Source organism: Haemorhous mexicanus, chromosome 2, assembly GCF_027477595.1.
Source record: "Haemorhous mexicanus isolate bHaeMex1 chromosome 2, bHaeMex1.pri, whole genome shotgun sequence".
NCBI classification, from domain to species: Eukaryota; Metazoa; Chordata; class Aves; order Passeriformes; family Fringillidae; genus Haemorhous; species Haemorhous mexicanus.
The window spans coordinates 47,866,805-47,891,564 of record NC_082342.1 but is presented as its reverse complement, the minus strand read 5'-3'; the positions used below and the strand labels follow the sequence as shown (position 1 = coordinate 47,891,564).

At 36.1% G+C, this 24,760-nt stretch overlaps 1 protein-coding gene across 2 annotated transcripts in view; it reads left to right on the top strand.

The window, feature by feature from the left end:
* Window positions 1–24,495, top strand: part of RDX (radixin) — a 36,376-nt gene extending 11,881 nt beyond the window's left edge. Inside the window, exons 3-14 of one of the 2 annotated variants that reach the window (XM_059838675.1) lie at window positions 5,112–5,195; window positions 10,101–10,196; window positions 11,493–11,767; window positions 12,972–13,055; window positions 13,476–13,622; window positions 15,074–15,170; window positions 15,777–15,940; window positions 16,553–16,683; window positions 18,780–18,940; window positions 19,902–19,994; window positions 20,834–21,076; window positions 22,057–24,495. In XM_059838675.1, coding sequence (XP_059694658.1) covers window positions 5,112–5,195; window positions 10,101–10,196; window positions 11,493–11,767; window positions 12,972–13,055; window positions 13,476–13,622; window positions 15,074–15,170; window positions 15,777–15,940; window positions 16,553–16,683; window positions 18,780–18,940; window positions 19,902–19,994; window positions 20,834–21,076; window positions 22,057–22,221 — 1,740 coding nt within the window. In that variant the 3' untranslated portion in view covers window positions 22,222–24,495. Of the gene's footprint in view, window positions 1–5,111; window positions 5,196–10,100; window positions 10,197–11,492; window positions 11,768–12,971; window positions 13,056–13,475; window positions 13,623–15,073; window positions 15,171–15,776; window positions 15,941–16,552; window positions 16,684–18,779; window positions 18,941–19,901; window positions 19,995–20,833; window positions 21,077–22,056 lie in introns of those variants that run through there. The other variant, XM_059838676.1, reaches the window with a different exon arrangement.
* The last annotated feature ends 265 nt before the right edge of the window (window positions 24,496–24,760 follow it).

The window sequence follows — 24,760 nt, the reverse complement described above, 5'->3', positions numbered from 1 at the left end:
CAAAGTTGCTAAGACTAAGAAGGATTTTTTTTTAGGTTTATTCAACATTTTATGATATTGTGTATTCAGAAGGAGTAAATAACAAATTCTGGAATAATATTGTGGTTTAAAATTCTAATATTTGCAAGATCAAACCAATTTCTATATGGTGGTTGAACAGAAATAGTGTATAAATTTTTTTTACTACAGTGCTGTTGTTACACAAGAAAATCTTTGAGTCTGTGTAATGCAGTATTTGAATTATGGCATGAATTTATGATTTATTTTTGTAGTATAAATAGACAACTGATGTCAACTTGGAAGACTGTTTTCTTGATTCATCTATTAGTAAAATCTGTTTGGCATTATTCTGTAGCCTTCTGTTCCTAATGCTGTTTAATTCTTACCTTTTTACCTTATCTTCTTCATAAAGTTTTTTTCTTTCATCTCTTCCTATTTCTACTTTGACGTTGGTATGGAGAGAGTGCTGTGCAGTCTGTGAAGCAGTGGGACTAATATACTGCTACTCTTAACACAATTTAATATGCAAACTTGAGATTGTAAATGGCTGAACCAGTGTGAGGGAGCTCTTTGAACAAACTTTTTTTGCCATATGCAATTTTCTTATGAATCAGACTGGTTTTTGTGGCTTTTAAAAATGACTAATTTGTATTGCATTCATTAAACCAAAGCAAAGCCTCTGGAAACCATTTCCATGTTATTTTCAATGGCTTTTTTTTCTCAGTATTGGTACCTACTCAGTTTTGGAGTTCATGATGAAGTGCCATAACTAATATTTGCAAAGGATGGCTGAAGTACAGTAATATAAAGTTTGAGATTATTAAGCTTACAGCCAGGTTTTGTGCATGTTTCATGGACTGTATCTGTTTGAGGAGAGGTCCAAAGGTTAATATGATGACAGTGTTATAGTCCCATAAATTGTGAAGGGTTGAAGTTAGGTACTATAAGAAAGTGTAGACCTATTTTTTCAAGTCCTTAGAGGTGAAACAATGCGTGCAATAAAAATATAATTCCCTTATGAAGTGCGGGCTTTTATTAAGTGCACATCTGTGTTTGTTATTCCAGATATTTTTCAATGACCGTACTCTTTATTGGTTTTGATAAATTATTCAATAGATAATTTGCTGTGGAATATTTTTCTATAAATAGTATTTTGTGAGCTGTGGCAAATATCCTCATAACCCATTAGCAACATTTGTTATCAAAACATCAGTTGTTCCCTTGGCAAAGAATAATCAACGTGTAATTCTTTAGTGTGTGTTCTTCCCTTTCCTTTGGCCGTGTTTAATAATTCTGAAGCAAGTCTGGTAAAATACAGATAAACTCAGCCTGCTGCTGATGCCAAGGACCTGGACAAGCTTGAGAAGTGGGACACTATTAATCTCCTGAGGTTCAACAAGGCCAAGTGCAAGGTGCTGCTCCTGGGCTGGGGCATCCCCCCATGTCAACACAGGCTGGGGATGAACAGATGGAGAGCAGCCCTGCTGGGAAGGACTTGGGGGTGCTGGAGGATGAGAGGCTGGACATCAGCTGCCCATGTGCTCTCACAGCCCAGAAAGCCAAACATGTCCTGGGCTGCATCCAGTGGTGGGCAGCAGGGCCAGGGAGGGGATTCTGCCCCTCTGCTCAGACCCCACCTGCAGGGCTGCATCAGCTCTGGGGTCCCAGCACAGGGAGGACTTGGTGTTGTTGAAACAGGTCTAGAGGAGGATCACAAAAATGGTTCACAGAATGGAGCATGCCTCCTTATGAGGAAAGGCTGAGAGAGTTGAGGTTGTTCTGCCTGGGGGAGAGAAAGGTGCAGAGAGACCTTATTGTGACCTTTCAATACTTAAAGGGAGCTTTATAAGAAAGGTGGGGACAAACATGTTATCAGGGCCTGTTGTAATAGGACAAGGCTAATGGTTTCAAACTAAAAGGATGTAGATTTGAACTACATATAAGTAAGAAAATTTTTATGATGCAGGAGATGAAACTCTAACAATTGCCTAGAGAGATGGTAGATGTCCCATCTCTGGAAATATTCAAGGTCAGGTTGGGTGGGTCTCTGAGCAACCTGATGTAGGGGAAGGTGTCTGTGCTCATTGCAGGGGGGTTGAACTAGATGATCTTTAAAGGCCCCTTCCAAGCCAAACTATTCTGTGATTCTATTTTGTATGCACACTTGAGGTAGTAAGTGGCTGAACTATGTGAAGAAGGGAGCTGTTAGATTCTGTAACAAAGATGTGGGATCATGGTGAGAGCAGTTTGAAAAGCAGGCACTGAATGGATCTTGTGGTATGTGTAGTGGTAGCCTTCCAATACTTGCTACAGGAAGCCTTTATGCATTTCTCTTGTCACCATTGCAAGAGCTCCTTCCTGTTTCTGTAATTGTGTGGTAAAGTTGATTCAGATTAGTGCCTGTCCCCGTAATTTGTGGTTCAGATAATTTCCCCCACCACCAATGTCACATAAAGAGCATTGTGTCAAAGTAGCCAGATACAGAGCAGAGGTTAAATGAGTGACAGACCATTGCTGTAGCTCCTGGACCTTCTTTCTCCGCCTGTGTTTTCTCAATTCCCTGCCATATTTATGATGTGGAAACTTCCCCAATGGCTCTTGTTAATGTAGTTTGCTAGCTTTGTTTTACAGACAATGCAACTGGTACCAGAGGTTTGATTTTTGTTGAGAGGGTGCCCTGTTATCAAGGTTTGAATTAGATAAGTAGACCTTCAGGACTCTTCAGGTTTTGACAAAAGTAACTTTCTTATGTTCCATGCCCAGAAATAATTGAAGGTGTGAAACACTGTTACAAATTTGTAGAAGCCTGGTATTTGTGTGCCAAAAATCAAAGTCAGTCCAAATTCCTGCCGAAAGAAAATGAACTGTAGTGTTAACTTTTGTCTCTTCTTAAATAATTCATGTCACAAAAAGTAATGTTTTAACATTGCCATCATTTAATTTGCAACTTTTTTATTAGAACTGAATGTGTAAATATTGATTAGCAGCTGAGTGATCTGTTAATTGGAAATACAAAGATAAACAGAGATGCTGCAGGCTTAAGCAGTTGCTGTATTGTGTGTAAGTGGCTAGGTACTCTCGATGTCTGTTTGTTCGTCTTGGAGGTGTAACTGAACTCTTAGAACACTCGGATTTTTTGGGGCAGTAATCCAGAAGGCAACAGAATTTAGAGCTGTATTGAGTTTGTGTCTGTATTACAGCTATTATTTTACTGTTTGGGTGTTCTAGTTCTTGTGAAGGATAAACTCTCAGGTAGTATTTCTTGCCTTTGTAGATGACATTTGTAGTAAGGATATTTATATAAGAAGTTTTTGCTGCTGCAATTAGTTTTGAACCTTTGGCAATGGTGCTGTTATATAACAGAGCACTTTGGCCTTTAATAATATTATTTTTTGGCCTTATTCTTTGTAACTTGCTTACTTGTGACTGCCCTAAAGAAGGCTTCATTTTTCAAGTAGAAAAACTGTTTTTAAAAGTTAATTTTTTTGTAATTAAGGGGCAATCCCTCATGCTTAAACTAGTGTAACTGGCAGTGAGTTAGAACTACCATTTAAAATTAGTTATTTTGTTAGATGAATTATATTCTATAAGGGTTTTTTTTTTCTTCTCATGAAATAGAGAGACTGAGAGAATCTATAGAAAACATTTTTCCTTCTTCCTGACACACACCCTCTATTTTTTTTTTTTTTGCAATAAAACTAAACTATCTTTTACTCCAAAGCCTTCAACTCTTGTTCTTTATCAGTGCTTGCACACACAGTAAAGTTGGCTAAGCCCCCTCTATCATTCTTGTTTGCAAGTCTGTAACCTAGATGTCCTCAGGTCCCTGCTATTCTTGTCTAGTATATCCCCCTCGTGTTTACCTTGACGCTGAAGGGAGCAGTGATCAAGCTTCCTCTGTTGCATGAAGACAAACTGCTCTGCAGTTTTCTTTTTCCCCACCTGAGATCTCCCTTCCATGTTTTGTCTTTCCTTCTTTTCTAGACAGTCACTTCTCAAAGTATTCCACCTGGTGGCAAAATTAGGGAAATAGTTAATGGAAATGGTTTGCACATGCATAGATCAAGTAGTGTAAGAACCTGTAATACGAGTCCTAATTTATTCCTGTGCCCTTTTTTACAGTAGAGAAAAAAATAGAATATATCTGTGTGACTTTGGTTTTTCTGCATTTATAGGAAGGTATATTTGACCTTAAATACTTTATATTCTTATGCACTAAAGATTAATAAAATGTGATTGATACCCTGGCAGTAGGAGTTGGAGGACCATTCTAACACTGAGAAGACAGTGCTGTGCATTTAATGCTTTGTTCAGTTTCATGGAAATTCTCACTTCTCTATGTACCAGCTGAAGAGAAATTGGAAAGGACTGTTGTACTTCCAAGTAAGGCTTCCAATTAGCTCCTGCAGAATTTGACTTCTTGTTTTATAACAAATAAACCCAGTGATTGTCAGGAGTCATCTGGAAAATGGTCCTCCCTTTCAGGAGAAGGTGGTTCATTGAATGGTGGCGATTTTTTTAGTCTTGCAGTAAGGGAGTTGAAGGAAGTTGGGTCTAAGGAGAGCTAACTGCTGTAGTTTTTATTTCCATTTGTGAAAACCTACTTCTAGTCTGTCCTGAGATGTACAAGCTCTAGTCCTAGAGCTTGGTTAAAGTGCCTACTTTGACCACCAGACTGCTTGATTTTGGAAATGGCAAGCAGGAGGCTGCTTGTCTTTTTATATAGGCATAAATATCTTAAAATGACGTATATGTGACCAAGACCTTTTTCTTTGCCTGCATTTGGGAAGCCCTCTGAAAGATAGTGCCCAGTAGCTGAATTTCCCAGTGTTCTTCAGCTGTTCAGTAGGGATGTCAGCTTTCCCATAAAATCAATTCTGAGCTTTGTTTTCTAATTTAACTTTCCAACCTACTGGTAAATACTATGCTGATTATGCTTTTAGACTAAATAAAGATGATAATTTTTTCAGATTCAAATTTTCTGGTTTTTCTTACTGATATGTTCTGTGTGTACACAAGACCATTAAAATTGTTGAACTTGCTGTTTTTTACAGGCTATAGAAGCATTACACTGTTACAGTATGATTTAAATATTTCCTTATGTTCTGTAGATCAATGTCAGAGTAACCACAATGGATGCAGAGTTGGAATTTGCCATCCAGCCCAATACAACAGGCAAGCAGCTCTTTGATCAGGTAACGTACATATCTCTATATATATAAGTGCAAGCACATAAGAGTATTGTGGTTATTAAGTCTAGTCTTTTAACATAGTCTGAAAAAGTGGTAGTGTACTCCTGTACAGATTATTTTTCCATATATTATCTAAGCTATGCTCTCATTTAGTGTGAATTTCCTCATTACTTCTCATGGAACATATTGAATTCAAAGACGACTCTCTAAATATGTTACCAGTAAGGCTTCGGATAAATTGTGTATGGAACTGCTTTGAAATTAATTGTGGGTTTTATGTCTAATAATATTATAGTTGCTACTGCAATATAGTTGTTTGAATTGCATATTTTAGAAGTATGTATGTAACAGTAAGTTCATTAATGAAAGCTAACACAATTGCTTTCCAACAATAGATACTGTAAGATGGTTTTTCACTTCCCAAATGGTAGAACTAAATACTATTGTCCTATGAATCAGTTTGGAATTTATGTTAAAAAAAAAAAAAAAGAAAAGGAAAAAAGAATAGTTGAAAATGATGTCCTTAATGTGCTTATGGTCTGCAAGCCTATCACAACTGCACACTGTCACTTGGTGTGTTGTACATCAGTCAAATGGACCAAGTGAACAATTTCTTAAACAGGGCTGTTCTTGCATTCATGTGATGTTAGTCATCAGAAACAAGTTTTTGACCTGTGTTGTGGGGTGTTAGAGGAAACCTTAAAAATAGTCCCAGCCTGTCAATGTGTTGTGTTGTTTTCCAACAAGATACCAATTAATATGTTTTATTATCTAGATCCAAGATGTATGCCTTTATTTAGGAAATCTGGAAATATTTCAAATTACTCTTCAGAAACAGTTAAAGTAGATCAACAGTTATGTTGTTTCTGTCCATTCCACTATAGATGCTTGAAATATGTAATGATGAGTACTAAGAGAAAGTCACCCATCAAAAAAAAAAGTTCTTTAAACTTTTAGTTGACCTTTTAAATGTCTTATATAAATTGAAAAGAAGAGAATGTTTATTGTTTTAATACTGAACTTTAGATGAATGAAATCACCTTTGCAGTTTTTGTTTGAAATGACTGACTCTTAACACTTACTGCCTGCCCTTTCTCTATCATCAGTAGCAGTATATGAGTATACCTATGAAGTAGGTCTTCAGCCCCTAGGAAGAAGTAATAAAATTCATGACATAGGAATAAAATTCATGACTCTTAAAAAGACTTCTTGAAAAAAGAGGCTGTCTTGCTTTCTGTCTAACCAGCGTCATCATCAAATAAAAGTATGGTATTCTGTGGCATAGAAGGTTCAAGCTGTTACTTGTCTTTTGCCAACCTTTGCTATCTTATGCCATTCACTGTTGGGTGGGGTGTCATTCTGCTGTGTAATGTCTTGTGCACAGGTAATCAGGCTCATCCAAATTGGAGCATTTGCAAACAAGGAACAAAGATACAGTCCTTAATTTGTAGTCATGCTCTCTTCTTTGTTCCTCAGTTCTCTGTGTGGTGTTTGACATCTCACCAACTCTTACCTCTGGAGTTTGAAATTGAAAAAAATGTAGGTTGAGAAAAATCAACCAGAGTAGTTATGTGTGAGAAACACTTTTTAGCCTGATCTTGAATTCATGTGTGAGTTCTACCATGTAACAACAAGAGCTGAACTGTGTTGTGAAACTAGCATGAAATTTCCAGACAAAAAGTTACCTTGTTTCTCTATGGAAAGAGAATTGAATAGCACTCTTGCTGAAAGGATTATCCTTCAAGGTCTATGCAGAAGTGGTGAACATGACAAGCGGGTTGGTTATGGTATACAGAAAATAACCTCTCCATGGATTCAGCTGTTATCTAGTGCTCCCCTACATTTTTGGTGAACGACCCTTCAACCTTTTACCAGCCAGTGTTCTTTTAGGCTTTTAATTGGTATTTTCTGGAGTTGTTGATTTGTTTCCCATTCCATATGTATGTTCTCATCATCTTCACCTGCTAGCAGGCAAGAATGCAGCATTGGAAATCTGTGGCTTTCTCTTTTCTCATCCATTGTCAAACTTAGCAAGCTTCTTATTAATTGCACAAGCTTTCTTTCTTTTTTTTTTTTTTTTTTTAATTACTTACATTTCAGAAGGTGTACTAACATACTTATCATTGGTCCCTCTGTCTATCCTGTCACTGGTCAGAATAGACAGGAGGGGATCTGTCCTCTTCTAGTCAACCAGTTAAGCATCTGTAGGTTTCCTGAGAGTGAAAGAACCCTGTGAGGGATGTTTCCACACACTGGTGGTAATTATGGGGCAGTTGTTTTTTTTTGTTAGCACTCTGCATTAGTAGCTTTTGGTTGACTGTAGCTGCCATTCAGAATGAATGTGAGGGTTATTGATGATTTTCCTTTATCCTTTTTCTGTTGTCCTTTCCAGATGTCTCCAAAGCCTTCTTTACAATCTTGTGGAAGGTGACCATATGAAATCCTTGTTAGATTGTCTTATAGGTTTGTTGTGATTTGCCCAAACATACATTGTTCAGGTTGCTTTTCTTCCACAAGAAGTTTTTATTGCCTATTAATAGTCAAGTTGTAGGATGTGATTGTGGATAAGTCTGTTTTACAGATGGGATGAACACTTGCCTGAAGCTACTTAATAGAATTTTGGGCCAGAATCAAACTCTGAAGTTTTTCATTCTCTACTTACTTTACATTAACATGCTACTGCAGTGCGCAAGTGCATGTATTATCTTGGTACAAAGTTTCAGAAAGGTTATTTCCCTTTCCTTTGAGCTGAGAGGCAGTGTAGGGAATGCTTTTTCCTAATTTGTGGATTCTGCTGGTTTTAGTGTTGATTTTGCAAACCCATGTAGCTCTGCATTGCTGTACCCAGGTTGTATGTATTTAAATCATGTGCATCTCAGGGCCCATAGTTAGTGGGTTGAGAGCAAAATGTTTTGACATGAGCATAAGCACTTGACTCCTTATGCCTTAGGGGCAGAACTGTTGAGCATCTGCAGTTCTTTGCAGCTCAGAGAGCTGATAAGGTACAAGGGCTCAGCTTGGACAGCTGCTAAGTAAAAAGCATTCTCAGTCATCTGATAAAGCCATAAGTAGTTTGATCAGTGTTGTATAGGAGATCTGTGCCAAAAGAAACAGCAGGTCTGAAATTCCTGAGGTGGGGCACCAAATTTAATGCTGCTCAGGACCATACTAGTAATATACATCTGTTCTAAGCATTTCTTATGGTCTTAAGTAAATGATGTGGGAATTCTAGAGGAAATAACCACACTCACTCAAGGCATCAATCAGGTTGGATCCACAAACATTGTCTGTTTTGAGCTTTTGAAGTGAAATGATAAAGGAGGAAAAAAGGTGCACACTCGAATGGTTAAGTGATTATTCAAATATGCAAGGCAGCAGAAGTAAGTTTGCATAGTTATGACATTTTCTAATTTTCAAAATCTTAATTTTGCAACCCGATAGTACTACTTTAAAATGGAGGAGGATCTATGTGTAAAATTCTATTTACTTCACATGCATCTAAATGCTTCCATAAAACAGCCTTCAGTAAAGCAGCTTGGCACCATGGCCCAACCTGAGGACATATGTGAGTACTACCATGTGTGATCTTTGGAGCCAGAGTTTACAGTAATTTAATAATCTTTGCTGGACCTTTCTGATTAATTGCCTATTAAATCCACATACGCTTTTGCTGTGCAAGAGACTTGTAGAACGGTTCCACAGTTTCATTATCCTCTGTAGTAAAAGTGCTTCTTTTTGTTTGTTTTGAGTCTGCTGTGTCATGATTGCTGTTGATTCTCTTGATTCTTACTTTATAAGAAATAATGAACAATCATTCCCTTTTTTCCTTCTACATGCCCTGCAAATTTTATGGACCTGTATCATAGCCTTCCTTATTTCTGTCAGTAACCCTAGTTCGTCTTAGCTGTGCAGAAAATGTTTCAAGTTACTGATCACTCTTTTGAACATTTCTGAAACATTTCCATTGCTGCAGCGTACTTTTTTATAAGTTGATGTGATCAGTCCTTATGTAGAATTAGAGATTTGTGAATACCATACATGTGTATAGTAATGTAATGGCTTTCTTGCCTTTTTGCTTTACAACTAGAACTTTGTTCACATAATTTAAATTGTTATCTTTTCTATACAGTGTTTTGCTTTTATTAAATATGATCTTTTATTGAGGTTCATCTTTTTACTGTTACTCACAGATCTTTATGTAAGGTTTTTTACAGCAGATTTTTGTCACATCACTTTCATCTTTTTTTGAAGTCCTGGGGGACTTCCCTAGTGGTTACACTACAATTCTTTTATGAAAACAGCTTGTGTTTTTATCCATCTTTTTAAGCAGTGTATCCATAAAACAACCTTTCCTCTAGTCAAAGTCAATTCTGCTTCTTTAGTAGCTTTTGGTGATAGACCTGATCTGAAATCTTACAGGAAAGTCATGTATGTTAAATTAGGAGATCATCTTTACCCCTTTTATCATTAACTCTTAGAAGATGGCAGAACTATTTGAAGGAGGCAGTTCATCCTCATTACATCATATTTGTTCACAAATATTACTCTTTATTTTCATTTTACCAGTTGTCTTCTGTTGAAGTGTACTCACTTCCCCATGGGGCTGCAGGTCAATTCCCAGATGTGCTTTACAACCTCAGGGTCCTGTTACTACCTTCTGTTCCACAGGTGCTGATCTACACAGTGGGCTGCACGCTCCAGTTGATAGCTTGGAGTGTTTGAGTTTATTTAGAACTCTGGGGTTCTCTGAACTTGAGATTTTGCTGCTATTTTATCTTTTTTTTATTCTTGTAAGACTTGATTACATTTCAGTTTGAAATTGTTCACGTAGCTTTATTGAGCTATACAATGCCAGTTTAAAAAATGTATTGTAGCGATTACTGATGATTATGGCTCATTTATCTTCAGGTGGTGAAAACTGTTGGTCTTCGTGAAGTCTGGTTTTTTGGGCTGCAGTATGTGGACAGCAAAGGCTACTCAACTTGGCTGAAGCTAAATAAAAAGGTAACAATTCCCTCATATTTAGCCAAGTCTACAGTTTGAATATATTGTATAAGCTTTGCTAATTTAATATCTTAAGTGAGGTATAGCTGGCTTCAAATTTGGTTGAAAAATTACTTTTTGTGTGCTTTAAATGACAAAATAGTGTTAAGTTAGATTAGTTATAAAGAATATGCAAAGCTGCATCAATATTTAATTTGAGGAGATAGTTTCCAGTACTATGGAATGCATGCATGCATGCATTAAAAAAACTTGAATTCATGTGATTGTTCCATTTTCATGTAGCAGAGCATAATAGAGTTATTGTTTTACGGTTTGGGCGTGTGTATGGGAAGTATTTGAGCTTCAGGAATTTGTATGCATACATTAAATAATTATCATTAAATAAGGCAAAGTAATCAGCTTCTAAAATTTAGGTATCTGATAGGTAGACTGTAGGATAATATATTTTTTTTTTCCTCCAAATGGCATTGAGTACCTTTTATCTCCCTGTTACTGGGAACTGGTTCATTTTACTTTAAATTCTATTTGTGAATTTGTATAGTCACTTCTTATTTTAATATTGGCTGTCAAATTATTTGTTAATGCCACTGTTTAGAATGGAGATACTTGTTTTTTAGTTCAACCTTATCAAGAATACCTTTTTATCTTCAATATTAGGAAGTAAATTGGGTGGGTTTTAGGAGCAAGTCCCACTGTCTGCACTTACGTAATCTTTGCTTCTCGGTGGTAAATCCAGTCAGTTAAGCCTGCTAACCACCAAATCTGTCTCCTAGATTTTCATGTGTCTTGTTTCACACACAATAAACATTGTAGTGCTACAGATACACAGGGACAGGAATAAAGCACATCTATTTATTTCAATAGTTGAAACACTTTTAAACGAATCCAACTTCATACTCACATTGAAGAAATGTGCTGTAGTTCTTGCTAAAGAACCATTGTTAGACCCTAATTTATTACTTCCTGCAAACCATCCTTGGATGTAGTTTTGATCTTTTTAATGTCTTGCAGCTTCTTAGTTTCCAGGTCTTTATTGTGATAAATAAAAATTCACACAAGCCTACCAAAAAAAAAAAAATCTCCTGATCAGCCTTTAAGTAGTATTTCAGAATTGTCTGTTTTATTCAAAATGACGAACTTGTTTGCGCCATGTGCACCTTTCAGTGAGTTCCACAGTGGGCTTGTCTGGAAGCTCTGGGTTTCAGTGTAGAGAGCTAAAGAGTTCAGTACTATTAAATCACACTTATTTTACCATTTAGTGCTCTTTTTATTTTTCTCTTTATTCCTCTTCCTCAGGTAACACAGCAAGATGTACGGAAAGAAAATCCTTTGCAGTTTAAGTTCAGGGCCAAGTTTTTTCCAGAGGATGTATCTGAAGAATTAATTCAGGAAATAACTCAGAGACTTTTCTTCCTGCAAGTCAAAGAGTCAATCTTAAATGATGAAATATATTGCCCACCAGAAACTGCAGTTCTTCTGGCTTCCTATGCTGTCCAGTCCAAGTATGGAGATTACAGTAAGGAGATCCATAAACTGGGCTACCTAGCCAATGACAGGCTTCTCCCCCAGCGGTGAGTGAGATGGGGTTTGCACCAAATGGTGCACATAAACTTAACTATAGCACATTTTTTATAAATAAAATATTAAGTGATAACATGCATTTAATAGTGGCTTTCTTAGAGTTCCTCTTTTTGCTAGTAAAATTTAGAGATCCTGATTTAGACTTTAACAAAGAAGCCTCACAGCCACATGCTTCTTGAGATGTATTTCCTGTCCTGTGCACAAACATCTGCACAGATTTAATTTTACACATTTCCAAAGTACTCCAAAATAATTTAATGTTAGTGGAGGCCTGCTTCTGCTAAATTGAAATCAAAATACTTTGAAGAAAAGGAGAGAGTATCAGTTTTCATGTTTTTGCACAGTTAAATGACAATAATTTCCTAAAAGTAAGTGTACTGCAAATAAAATATATTGCAGTGCTTGAGTACAACACAAATTCATATACTTAACATGTTCCTTTTCAGTAGACAAATGCTCAGATGATCTTTTAATTGTCCTTTAAAGCAGCTTCTCCAGAAACACTTGAAATGCTGGGTGCATGGAATGAAAGCATAATAAAGTTATCATATGCATTTGATTTCTTACTGCAGTACTACACTGAAAGTTCTAGTAGGCCAAAATATAATTCCATCATTGCAGCCTCTTGTAGGTTAAATAATTTTCTGAAGCTACTTCTCTACTGATTTTACTCATAAAGGAAAAATAAAAAGAACCGAAAACCACAAAAAAAAAAAAAAAAAAAACCTCAACAAGGTTGTCTGCTAACTTGTTGTAATATTTTACCTTTTCTTTCAAATGACAGCAGAATGAAAGCTTGGGTGTATCTTTGCACACCTAGAGATTAATTTGCAGCATTGTTGCCAGAGGATCCTATAGGTGTGCATTTTCAGCTATTGTAAACATTACATTTTATGACTTAGCTGAGGTATGCAATTTATATTACAAAGAATATAGAATACCAAGAAAAAAGAGGTGACTTTCACACTGTTTTGGTGTGAAGGTCACACTAAAATTTTAGTGTGGCAATTTGGAAATACAAATTAGAAGGGAATTTGTTGAAATACAAAGCTTCTGGTTTTGTGCTGAAAATATGAGTAGTATATAGGAAGTCATGTTTTAATTTTATTCAGTAAAAGCATATGTTGTGCTGTGCAACAAAAGAGGTTAAGTTTGTTGTCAGTGTCATTTAAAAGCAACAATTTCTATTCACAGCGTGTTAGAACAGCACAAACTGACAAAAGAACAGTGGGAAGAAAGAATACAGAACTGGCATGAAGAGCACAGGGGAATGTTAAGGTAATAATGTAAAAAACGTTCATGACACCTTTCATTATTTTCAGGGTATATTTTGGGAGGTATTTGTTTGGGAAGTGGCTTTCTTTGACTCTGACCAAGGTGGGTAGTTATGAAAGACTTCCATGAGAATTGAGTTTCCAGCTAGGTTGTTGGTTTACCTACATGATTTCTGGTAAGGCTGTCAACTGCCCTCATCCTCAGTAGTATTTGCTTAGCTCATGGAAAGACAAAGGGCGATGATTGGACTCTACTTGGATATTAGGGTGTAGAGCTCTTAAAGGTATCTGAGTCAAACTATTTTAGAGAGAGATTTAATTCATAACTAATTTTACCCCAGCTGTTTTTTTTAGTAGTTCCCTTATTTTTACATTGTACTTATGATTTGTTGTCTAAACTATACCAATTTTTCTTCTTCATCAGGGAAGATTCTATGATGGAATACCTTAAGATAGCACAAGACTTGGAAATGTATGGAGTCAACTATTTTGAAATAAAGAACAAAAAAGGAACCGAATTGTGGCTAGGAGTTGATGCTTTGGGTCTGAATATTTATGAGCATGATGATAAGTAAGTGGGAAATACTCATTTTGCAGTTCTGTCCTAGGAGTTGCTGTCTGAGATTGTACAACGCCCACCTTACTGCGTGTTCAGTAAGATCTGGCAAAACAGGTTCTCCTTCTAATCTATGTAAGAGATACAAACAGAGAGAAGTTAACTACTAGAATGTTTGAATTTTAAAGATTAGGCATGCAAAAGAAGGGTTAGAACCGTTCTATGGAAGTTTAAATTTATGTTGCTTTATATGGATTACTGCAGCTAGACCATCTTTATATGGTTTCTTCCTGTACTTTTCACTCAAAACATTCCCTTGGGTCAGGATGGAAAGGTCATTTTAAAGCTGAACAATATATTTAATGAGAAACATTTGTAAAAGCCATAATGAGGAGTATAGATGTTGGAGCATGAAAAACTTAGATATTTAAAATGAAACCTTTTAGACACCAAAGAAAATAGATCATTCATGTGTCCTGATAAAGAGATCAAATCATCTCTTCTACTTGAAGAGGGAAGAGCTCAAATGTAGGAAATATGAAGATTTGGAAACAGAACAACAGACTTGCTCTTTTCTTTCTTTACAAGAACTTGTTAGTAGTATCTGATGTCAACAGACCATTCACAGTGATTTGAAGTTACACATGATATGTCAAATTCCAGATAGGAGCAGTCAACTTTAGTTGTATTTACTCTGTAACAAAATTCTGTAAGCCTTAATTGCCATTAGATGGCAATATAACTCCTGAAAGCAGGAAATACTCAAAATGTTCAGATATTGAGCTATGAGGCAATTTTTTGGTATTTGCTGTCTCCTGATAGTTAGCAATCAAATACTTAAATATTTTCTGATATTTATAATTAAGATAATATGAATTGAAAAAAACTTGTGTGCTGACAGAAACATATTTACTGTTATGCAGTTGATGCATAACATTTTAACAGTTTCTGAATTTAATGTGTTTTGCTTAGAATGCAAGGGAAGTAAATTTAACTTGAATTCTGAAAATGTAAGAACACAAATCTGACCTAAACAGAAGTACAGCATGGCTGAAAGTTACTTTAATTTCAGTATTTGGAATGGCAGTTTCTCACATTTCAATAGTTACTCTTTCAAGTGAAAATACAGTTACCAATGCCATATAAGGAATGAGTACATCATTGTCATGTTTAGCATGTAGGTAATAGTAGTAGAAGAAGTCACAAATCAAAATTTCGATTGCTGCAATGCCATGTAATTCATTAAGATGTAATTAATTTAATGGAATATTTTTAAAAAGAAAAATCTACCAAAATATACTTGAACTGTTGTTAATGTTTACATTAAAACATAATGTAAATGTAATATTCTAAATGTAGCTAAATGTAATAGTGAGAATGCTGCAGTCATAAGCTTTATTGAACTCATATCTATATATAAAGTGCACATCCTTGCTGCTTCTAATGAGAGCTTTTTTTCTCTGAAGGCTGACACCCAAGATTGGTTTTCCTTGGAGTGAAATAAGAAACATCTCTTTTAATGACAAAAAATTTGTCATAAAGCCAATTGACAAAAAGGCCCCTGTAAGTAGTGTGTACAATAGTATTACTTGCTATATGAAGAGATTTAAGCCTGCAGGGACTTGCTCTGCCATTAAGGCATGAGTAAATGCTGATAGAATAGTCAGTAATCAAAATAGCATGTTCATTTTGAAATATGGTATGTTTATTTTCTCTCTTTTCCTTCTCATTGATACTTCTAAGTTGTTGAGGGGTTTTAAGTCAACCAATACTTTATGATGCATTGAAAAGACGGCATAAGATGCTAAATTCTCTGCCTCTTTCCTCCTCTGTTTTTCTTTGTGCCTTATTTTTATTGCAACAGCACATTTCATGATACTTTCTAGATCAAATGACTTCAGAATAGAGAATAGTCTCATTTTTTAAAAACTTTTAAATATTTTATATAAACCAGCTAATTTCTGGAGTATTGAAGGTGCAATTTTAAATTTATCTTATAAGTCTTTGACAGTAAGTAGGTTTATAGATTATGGTGTTCACTTGTTCAAAACATCAAAATACTTGTAAGTTTTCATTTAACCAATGCAAGCATGCTGTAATGCTTTGAATCCTGTCTAAGTGTATTTTTTTTTAGGTTAATGGATGTACTGGAATTACTTTTTTTCCTAGGATTTTGTTTTTTATGCACCCCGTCTGAGAATTAACAAGAGAATTTTGGCACTGTGTATGGGAAATCATGAATTGTACATGAGGCGGAGGAAACCTGATACAATTGAAGTGCAACAGATGAAGGCCCAAGCTAGAGAAGAGAAACATCAGAAACAATTGGAAAGGTAATTAACAAACTTCCATGAAACAGAAAAAAAAAATCTACCTTTTTAGAAGTCATAGAATATAGCATATCTTAGAATTCTAGAAAAGAGAAACTGCTTTTCTTTCTGCACTGTGTAAGCAGGTTTGTGAATTGGCATGGCTCCCCTGTCTTAATATAAAAACGTACCTTTTAAAGCTTCCAGCACAGTAATAGTAGCTGTACTGTTGTTCCTGTTATGTATTTTGTGCGAGTCTTACCTCTCTGTTGCTTGATTCTTAGGGAATTTTATACTCTACAAGTGAACCCTTAAAGCAAGTTCAGTGAAAAATGTCCTGGCTTACCTTTAATGTATTTAAAAAATACTGTTGCTATTTCTAGCCCAGATGAAACATAATGCCTAAAATGCAGATATAATTCTAGATTTACCTGTCTGAACCAAGGTTGATTATCAGTCCTCTTCATAAATTGTTCTTCTCTAAAGCATTTTGAAGCAGAAATAGAATTAAAAGCATTTAAAATTGTCCTTCCTGCTAGCTGAGTAAACTAAAAAAATGGCTATCTGCATCCAAAGAGTATTGTTTAATATGTTGGAGAGTTAAAAAAAAAAAACCTTTTCACTATTTTTTTTCAGAGCACAATTAGAAAATGAGAAGAAAAAAAGGGAGATAGCAGAAAAGGAAAAGGAAAGAATAGAGCGTGAAAAGGAGGAATTAATGGAGCGCTTAAGACAAATTGAGGAGCAAACAATGAAAGCTCAGAAAGGTGAGGTCATAGATTTCTTAAATCTAGTGACAGTGTTTAGTTTAGCTGGGTCCTTCAGTTCCACAATTCTTTTTGTATGTTGAAAGTGTGTTTTGGCACTTTGGGGAGGGCGGGGAGGGGGGGGCTAATTTTATTTTACTAATAGTGGCAAGAATTTAGTGGTGTTTTATTTAATATGAGAGATATTCTTTTTCAGTGTTTAAATGACAGTGTGCATGCTTTTGTCTGTATCTTTTTAATATAAAACCAATTTCTAATGTAGCAAAAGTTTTGATTTAGTAAAAAGAAAATTAATGCACACACACTTCAACTCAGAATTATGAAATGCTCAACGTGCTGAACACCTGGAATTGAAGGGAGCAGGGAAATTAGAGGGGAAGATTCAAAGTACTTTCTCTAGGATTTTGTTGAATTTAGCTTTTAATTTGGAAATTCCTCATCCCTTCCTCTTTTCCTATTCCCTTGTAAGATTTGAGAACTTGTCAGACATGAGTGACAAAACATATAGTTTCACCAATCACAGTTCTTTGTGTTTATTCACCCTGTAGAGTCACTGCCTCCATGACTTCCCAGTCCCTCTCCATATTTTTTTTTTCCCTACTTCAGGTTTGGTTCACATTCATAAAAGTTTTGTCACTCCTTTCTTTTCCTAACTCTTGGCTTCAAGCATCATAGAGAGAATCACTGATTAACTCTATGCAAATAAATTACATAAATTACATGTGCCTGGCACTGCTCTCCAGCTCTACCCATGCATTTTTCAGTTTTTCAATGCAGAACAGGTTGGACACATCCAGACAAGTAACACTCTAATTGTGCCGTGGAATTGTTTAGGGAGAGCTATTTCGCCCAGGACAAAACAGTGTCAGAGTAATTCTGGAGGTCTGACAATACACATTTTCTCATAACTTTGTGAGGAATATAGCCTGATTTCTGATGCAATACAAAATGTTCACGTGTTGCTGGTCTTTTTAGCCTTCTATGCACACATGGAAAAGCCTTTATATAAATGGTCTGTGTCAGTTTTGTGTTCTCCATCTTCATAGGAAGATTTGTTTGAGTAGTGTTTTTAAATAGTTTTGTTTTATTTAATTTCTAGGTACTGAATTTGTAGAACTCCACATACTTTTGATGCTGTTCGTTTAATTTTATAACTGTAGTAGTAGGCCTGGGAAACCAACTGAAGAGTAATGGTTACATTACTACTTAATACTAGAAGTACAAAGATGAAGCATGTGTCAGCATATCTGGGGAGGTGTTTTTATAGTATTAAACCTTGTGGTGCAGGTAAATGGATTGTTGGAAAAAATTAGTAGTTTTTTAGGTTTTCTATTGGAGGAGTCTATGAGAGCTCTGCCTAGCCAAGATCATAGCAGAAATTTTATCATTAGAACCAGCAGAGAGCTTTAGAAAGACTTTTTTTCATAGTCACCTAGTTTTTCTAGGAGTATAATTTTGTCTGTGTAAACCTAACCTTGCAGTACTCCTAGATTATTACTTCTTCCTATTTCACTAAGGGTTCTGCCCTTTGGATTTAAATATTTTACTATGCAGGCAGCTGGACAGCTATTTTCTCTCCCTTGATTTAAAATTTTCCTCCTCTGATATAGTAAGAATTTTTCTGACTCTTCTAGTGGGACTTAAGTCATTTTGCTGGAGGCATGTGTTTAAATTTTCAGCTGCAATTAAGGAATCTGTCAGGCATTTCAATAAAGAAGAGATTTTTTTTCTTTCTTTAAGAGAATGATTTAACATACATGAAGTATCCTCTCAGTAGGAGCACATGCATGTATATGTACCTGTATCTGGGTTTTTAGTTTTATCAGTGAGGTGACACTTTTCTGAAACACTGGGCTCTCAGAAATGTCAGGTGAGATGAAGCTTATCCAAAGAATATCTTAAAGTGGGGGGGAACCAGACATGGAACGGAGCTCTGGGTAACATGCTCAACAGCTTTTCTTAGCTTGAGATGGTCTTGTAGATCTTTGTTAGTGTTCTGGGGTACTCTATTTTGGACATATTACAGCTGCTATCTCTGATACATATGAGGAAGAGCTAGGTACTGATACCTTGTCTGCAAACCTTCCTCTTGGCAGAGCTAGAGGAGCAGACTCGGAGAGCTCTAGAACTGGATCAAGAACGGAAACGTGCAAAAGAGGAAGCAGAACGCCTGGAAAAAGAGCGTCGAGCAGCTGAAGTAGCCAAAGCTGCTCTAGCCAAGCAGGCAGCTGATCAAATGAAGAACCAGGAACAGCTAGTAAGAAACTTTATTTTTGTCCTCAAAATAGGATTAAAATTGGAAAAGTCAGTTGAAAATTTAGCCTTTACCCTTGATTATGTCAAATGAAGAAGTACATTGAAACACAAAAGTACTTGAGATACTGTTGCAGAGTGTTGTGGGAACCTTTTTAAAAAACTGCATTAGACTTGCCACTACTTTGCAAGGCAAAAATAAAACTCTGGATCTGTAGGAGATGAAAAGATGACCACCACCTTTCAGACTGACAAAACTCATTGCATTCTCTTTCTAATAGTCTCAGGCTTATCCAGCTGAGAACCAGAGTAGCTTCCTTCTGCAGCCCTTTGGGAAGCTTCTTCTCTGAGGCAGATTTGTTCTGAAGCTTGATGGTCATGGTGGGGAGTTGGTGACACTGGGGTTTGTTGGTATATTTTTGTTGCTCTTCCTCTCCTGTTGCCTGTATTTGCAGTGTCTTCTCACATTGTGTTAGACTACTTCTAATTCAAGATTTGTGCATAATAATCAAGAAAGGCATGAAAATAGAAGTAATTATTTCTCAACTGTAAATAAGCTTTTGATCTTCTGTAAACTTGGCACATAATTCTGATGGCAAGATTTAGCTTAATAGTACTGAGATTATGATCCAGAATCATAATCTTTAATGGTGGTACCATTAAAGTTGTATTAGACTGAAACAGCCTGAAATGCTAGTTTGTAATGACTAGCATTGGAAGTGCGTAAGTGCACTTTGGAAATGCAGAAGATAATTTTTTTTTTTTCTGGACATGTTTCTGTTAGGCAAGAGTACTCTAATTCATTCCCTCTGTCTTGTATGCTTAAAATTTCTGTTTTTCACAGAAAAGTGGTGGATGGTAACTAACTTTTTTCAAGCTGGATCATAGCAAAGGCTCTGTTTTCTTCCACTGCAAAGCCAGATTGATACCAAATTAAAACTTCTTTGTTCTTTTGTTTGTTTCAGGCAGCAGAAATTGCTGAATTCACAGCCAAGATTGCACTTCTAGAGGAGGCCAAGAAAAAGAAAGAAGAGGAAGCTTCAGAATGGCAGCACAAAGTAATGAGCCCATGCTGTGTGAAGTCAGAACTTCAAAGAGGCTAAGGGAAATGAGTGTGGAAATCTCACTAGATTTCCAGAAGTCCATGGGGTCAAATCTCTCTCTTTCCGTTCGGCTTCAGAAAAGTCTTTCTTAAAGGTTTTTGTCCTCCAGTCTACTGAAGCCAGCTTGTGCTTCCGTTTAACTCATTTCTTGATATTATATAGTCAAGAAGGGAGGGGGGGGCAGATTCATCACAAATGTATGGTCAAAGATTAGAAATTGCTTCCTGTTGTGATGGTGAAATAGATTGGAGCTTTGTGTTAGAGAGGAAAACACCTCAGGAGGGAGGTGTATAAAATCATGAGGTTTGATGGAAAGCTGAACCAAAACAGTTAATAAAGGCACGTGAAATGCAGCTGGGCAAAAATTTAAAGCAAAATAGTATCTCTTAATAAAATCTATAATTAGCTATGGAATGTGAGTAGTTGCTGTGCATGGGTTCCAAGAAGGTTTGAACAGATTTTAGTAATTTCTGGTGAAGTCTGAAAAGTCATCACCTTTGATCTAGGAAATCCCTGAGCCCTAAATTTCAGTAGGCTAGGAAAGCTGGAAAACAATTGCCCTATTCCTTCACTCTTCTCTTGTCTACTGTTGAAAATAGCTGGATCCTAGAACAGCTTATTTTGAGCCGTATCTGTTTTTTATTCTGTGTCTCTATTTGACAATTTTCAGTGTGTAAACTAGTCAGTCAGTTATAAAGAACAGTTTCATGTGTCTGAGAACATGTCACATTTTTATTTTTCTGACTCTTGATAAATTATTTAAAAAGATGCTAATTACTGTTTACTGTATTTAGGCTTTTGCAGCCCAAGAGGACTTGGAAAAGACCAAAGAAGAACTGAAATCTGTGATGTCTGCTCCTCCTCCACCACCACCCCCACCAGTTATTCCTCCGACAGAGAATGAACACGATGAACATGATGAGAACAATGCTGAAGCCAGTGCAGAACTGTCTTCTGATGGTGTCATGAATCACAGGAGTGAGGAAGAGCGGGTAACAGAAACACAGAAAAATGAACGTGTTAAGAAACAGCTCCAGGTAATGAAGATTCATAGTTGTATCAGCACAATTCAGGCTTTGGGTTTTCATCCATTTTTTGTAAAAAATTTCACTGATGTTATGGTCTGCCAAGGAAACAGCTTCTTTATAATTTATTAGGTTTATTACCAGTTTACCAACCAATATCATTCATAGTGTTCTAGAAATGGAGTATAGCAAGATTGGATGTAAGATTGTGCTTCATAGCTTTAAAGTGTAAGTATGCTGTTGCATAGGTCAGTAAATGTTTCTAATAATTATATAATTTCCAGAACTCTGCATGTTAAAACATAATGCTTTCTTTTTTCAATACCATAACTAAGTGGTATGAACAGATGCTTGGTTGGTAGTATTTATGTTTGTTTTTAGTCACTCATAGGTGTTGTAAATGCAAAAACTCAAATTACACCCATTTTGGATTATTCTTATTTCCCTGAAACTCAGCAATTCCTCCCAGGCTAAATTTTACCCCTCGAAGCATAATAATCTATAGTACTGGTAGCCCTGTTCCTGGTTACAGTATGTTTATTTGGGAAGAAAACAGAAGAAGAGGAAAACTGCTACTTTGTCTGGCAGCATTGTCTTGGTAGCATGTATGTGTAGTATTCTTGCTTGGTCAGTCACTGACCAGATGAGGGAGATAAGTCTTCAGTTAAAGAAAAATTGAAAAATAAGGTGGTTTTCCTGCTTTATCCTGCTGGTCCCTTTCTGCTTGGATTTTATAGTGTATAAGGCTTTTTTTTAAATAGAGTTTGATGTTTACACTCATGTTAAGGAAAGAATTCTATGCTCTCCTTATCTTTCCTTCTGCATTCCTTCTGATAGACCTCACAACTTGAGTTACTGAAGAGCACAACAAGCATTCCATAGGTTGGCATTCAAAAAATTCTTATCCAGATTGCAGAATAGTTGTTATCAGAAACTCCAGAACGGTTAAAGGATTAGTCAAAGCACTTAAATTCAAATATTTTATTCAACAGGCTTTAAGTTCAGAGTTGGCTCAAGCCAGAGATGAAACCAAGAAAACACAAAATGATGTCCTTCATGCTGAGAATGTAAAAGCAGGCCGCGATAAGTACAAGACTCTCCGGCAAATCCGACAAGGCAATACAAAGCAGCGTATTGATGAGTTTGAAGCAATGTGAGAGCTGGTATTTTGCATATATGTTCCTCGTAAAGCTGAACCACCAACAGAGAAAAAAAGCAGGCCTTTGCAGATTTGATGGATTGCACCCCACTTTGCCAAAGCACTTAATACCAGGTTGACTACAGTGACTAGAAGACAAATTTAGGGGAAGCTATTCAACAGTAAGGCAGTCGTTAACCCTAGGTTTTGGGTGGGGGGAGGGTGTGGAGGTTAAGAGTAAGTTTTTTCCCATTGTGTTTTCAGTTTCATTATTTGTTTGGGTTTTTTTCCCCCTTTGGAAACAGATGTGAAGTATTTAATGACTGACAAGTGTATATATTGCTTAAACATTAAAAAAATAGAAAGAAGAATGGAACTGTACCTAAGCTGGATAGGTACTATTTCAGTATAAAGTTTGAAATTAGTTTTCAATGTAGCTACTCCATTAAGAGTTTAATACTGCTCACTTTCAGTTTTGGTTGTTTTTTTTCTTGTTTTGTTTTGGGGGTTTTTGTGTTTGTGGTTTGTTTTTTTGGTTTTTTTTTTTTTCCCCAAGTGAAATTCTTTGGTGTTTCATGTCCTGTCATCATTGATGGTTTTCTTTGCCTACCTGTTCACAAAGGTCTGGATGGCAGGTGGTAGTTCCAGGAAATGTTTTTAAATGGAACACTACCTGTGGGCAGCACATGGCTGCTGATAGGCTTGAGTAAGTATTGCTTTTCCTAGCTGATTCTTTTAGATGTGCAAAATGTTCCAATGCAGCAAAGAGGGGAAAAAAATAAACAAAGCTTAATGTGCTATTTGCTTGTAATTATTTTATTTGCAGTAGGGAGACCTGGACCTTTCTGGCAAGGGAGCATATGAAAACATCAGTCCCAGGGAGGGGACAGTATCCTACCTCACTACTATGTACATGATGACTGGTCCTTCAAACACCATGAAAATAACTGTTTAAATTGACTGTCACTACACAATAACATCAAAGATTGCTGGGAGACCTTACTCCTAGGATTTTAGTTTACTTTATTATGGATTCGTAATGCTGAGTACTGTCTAACTGCCTTCTGTTGAGTTTAAATTGTAAAAGTATCTGGTGTATTTTAAAGCTGTAACCTGTCACTGGTATACTATATTCTGGGAGGGGTGTAGAATGCGTGTGTCAGTCAGTTTGGGTTTCAAATACAAAATTAAACTTCCCAGAATTGGAGAAAAAGTGTTTGTAGCTTCAGTTTTCAGTGAAGCTAGTATTGTAATTATCATATCTGATGTCAGATTAATAAGTCCTTTCCCTCTTGAAAAGGAAACCTGCTCTTTTAAGAAATTTGCTTAGAAATTGAACTTTAGTAATAACTTTACAGTTAATGTGGACTTCAGTTACTTCCTATGTTAGAGTACCCAAGTAAATATTGACAGTGGAAGAACCTAGGTTTCTCTGAGGATGGTTCAGCTTTTTTTCTGTTTGATATTATGCACTCATAAATTTACACTCATCTATTAAAATTTGCCATTTTATTAAACATTTTTTTCATGCACAATAGGTCTAAATTTCTCATGAACAGTCCGACTAAGTTTGTTTATTTTGCGAAGTAAAAGTTTGGCTATGTGGGGTGACATCATGAAAATTAAATAAAAATACATTAATATATTTTTGGTTTGTGGGGCTAAACATATCTGCTTGACCTTGAAGACTGATGTGCAGATGCTGTGCACATGCTTTAAAATGCTGCTTGGTGGAAGTTGGTGTTTCAACTTGCAGTGCATTGTAAGAACAGTTTTTGTTTCACAGGCTTCATACACCGAAGCTTAAGCAACTTTCTGAAGTATTTGAACAGTTTGGCATGGCAGGTGAAATACTGTGCTTCCAGTGAGTTTTCATTTTTCCCTGGAAAGTGTGCACTAACACTGATCCATCAGTTTCAGTGTTTGGAAAAAATACCAGTAAAGATTGTTGTTCATAAATCTACAACATGTAGAGTAGGACTGAATGGACTCGATCCATTTATAAAGCTGTGTGATTTTTTTTTTTTTTTTTTTTTTAAATTCAAACAACCAGGAACAACCATTTGTAATACAGGTTTTCACAATGAACAAAGTGGTAATAGCTGCTGTCACCAGCAGTTGGGGACACTTACTGGTGCAGAAATACTAAGAATACATCTAATGATTACTCGGTGAAGTAATTTTCCACATGCTTTTTCCTTTAGCATCATGTTTTGTGTTGTACAATTAAGCCACAATTACATCTACTATTTTGGATAACATTCATTGGTTAACAATAAAGAGATACAGTTAATTTCTCTGAGGTCCATTGTTGTTATTTAATGCCCTTTTTTTCTGACCACTTTACTGAGCACAGTCCAGTACCCTCTCTTTCCAGAGCAGTGTAGAAATTTTGATCTTTTTGTTTCACACTCTGGTCAGAATGAAATTAAAAAAAAATCATATTTTACCCCTAGAGAATGGTATTTTGCATTAGAAATTACCACATACAGTTAGGAGGAAGCACTGGTGTTTGTCGATTCAAAACAGGATATGAATCATCACAGCAAATTTGCTCT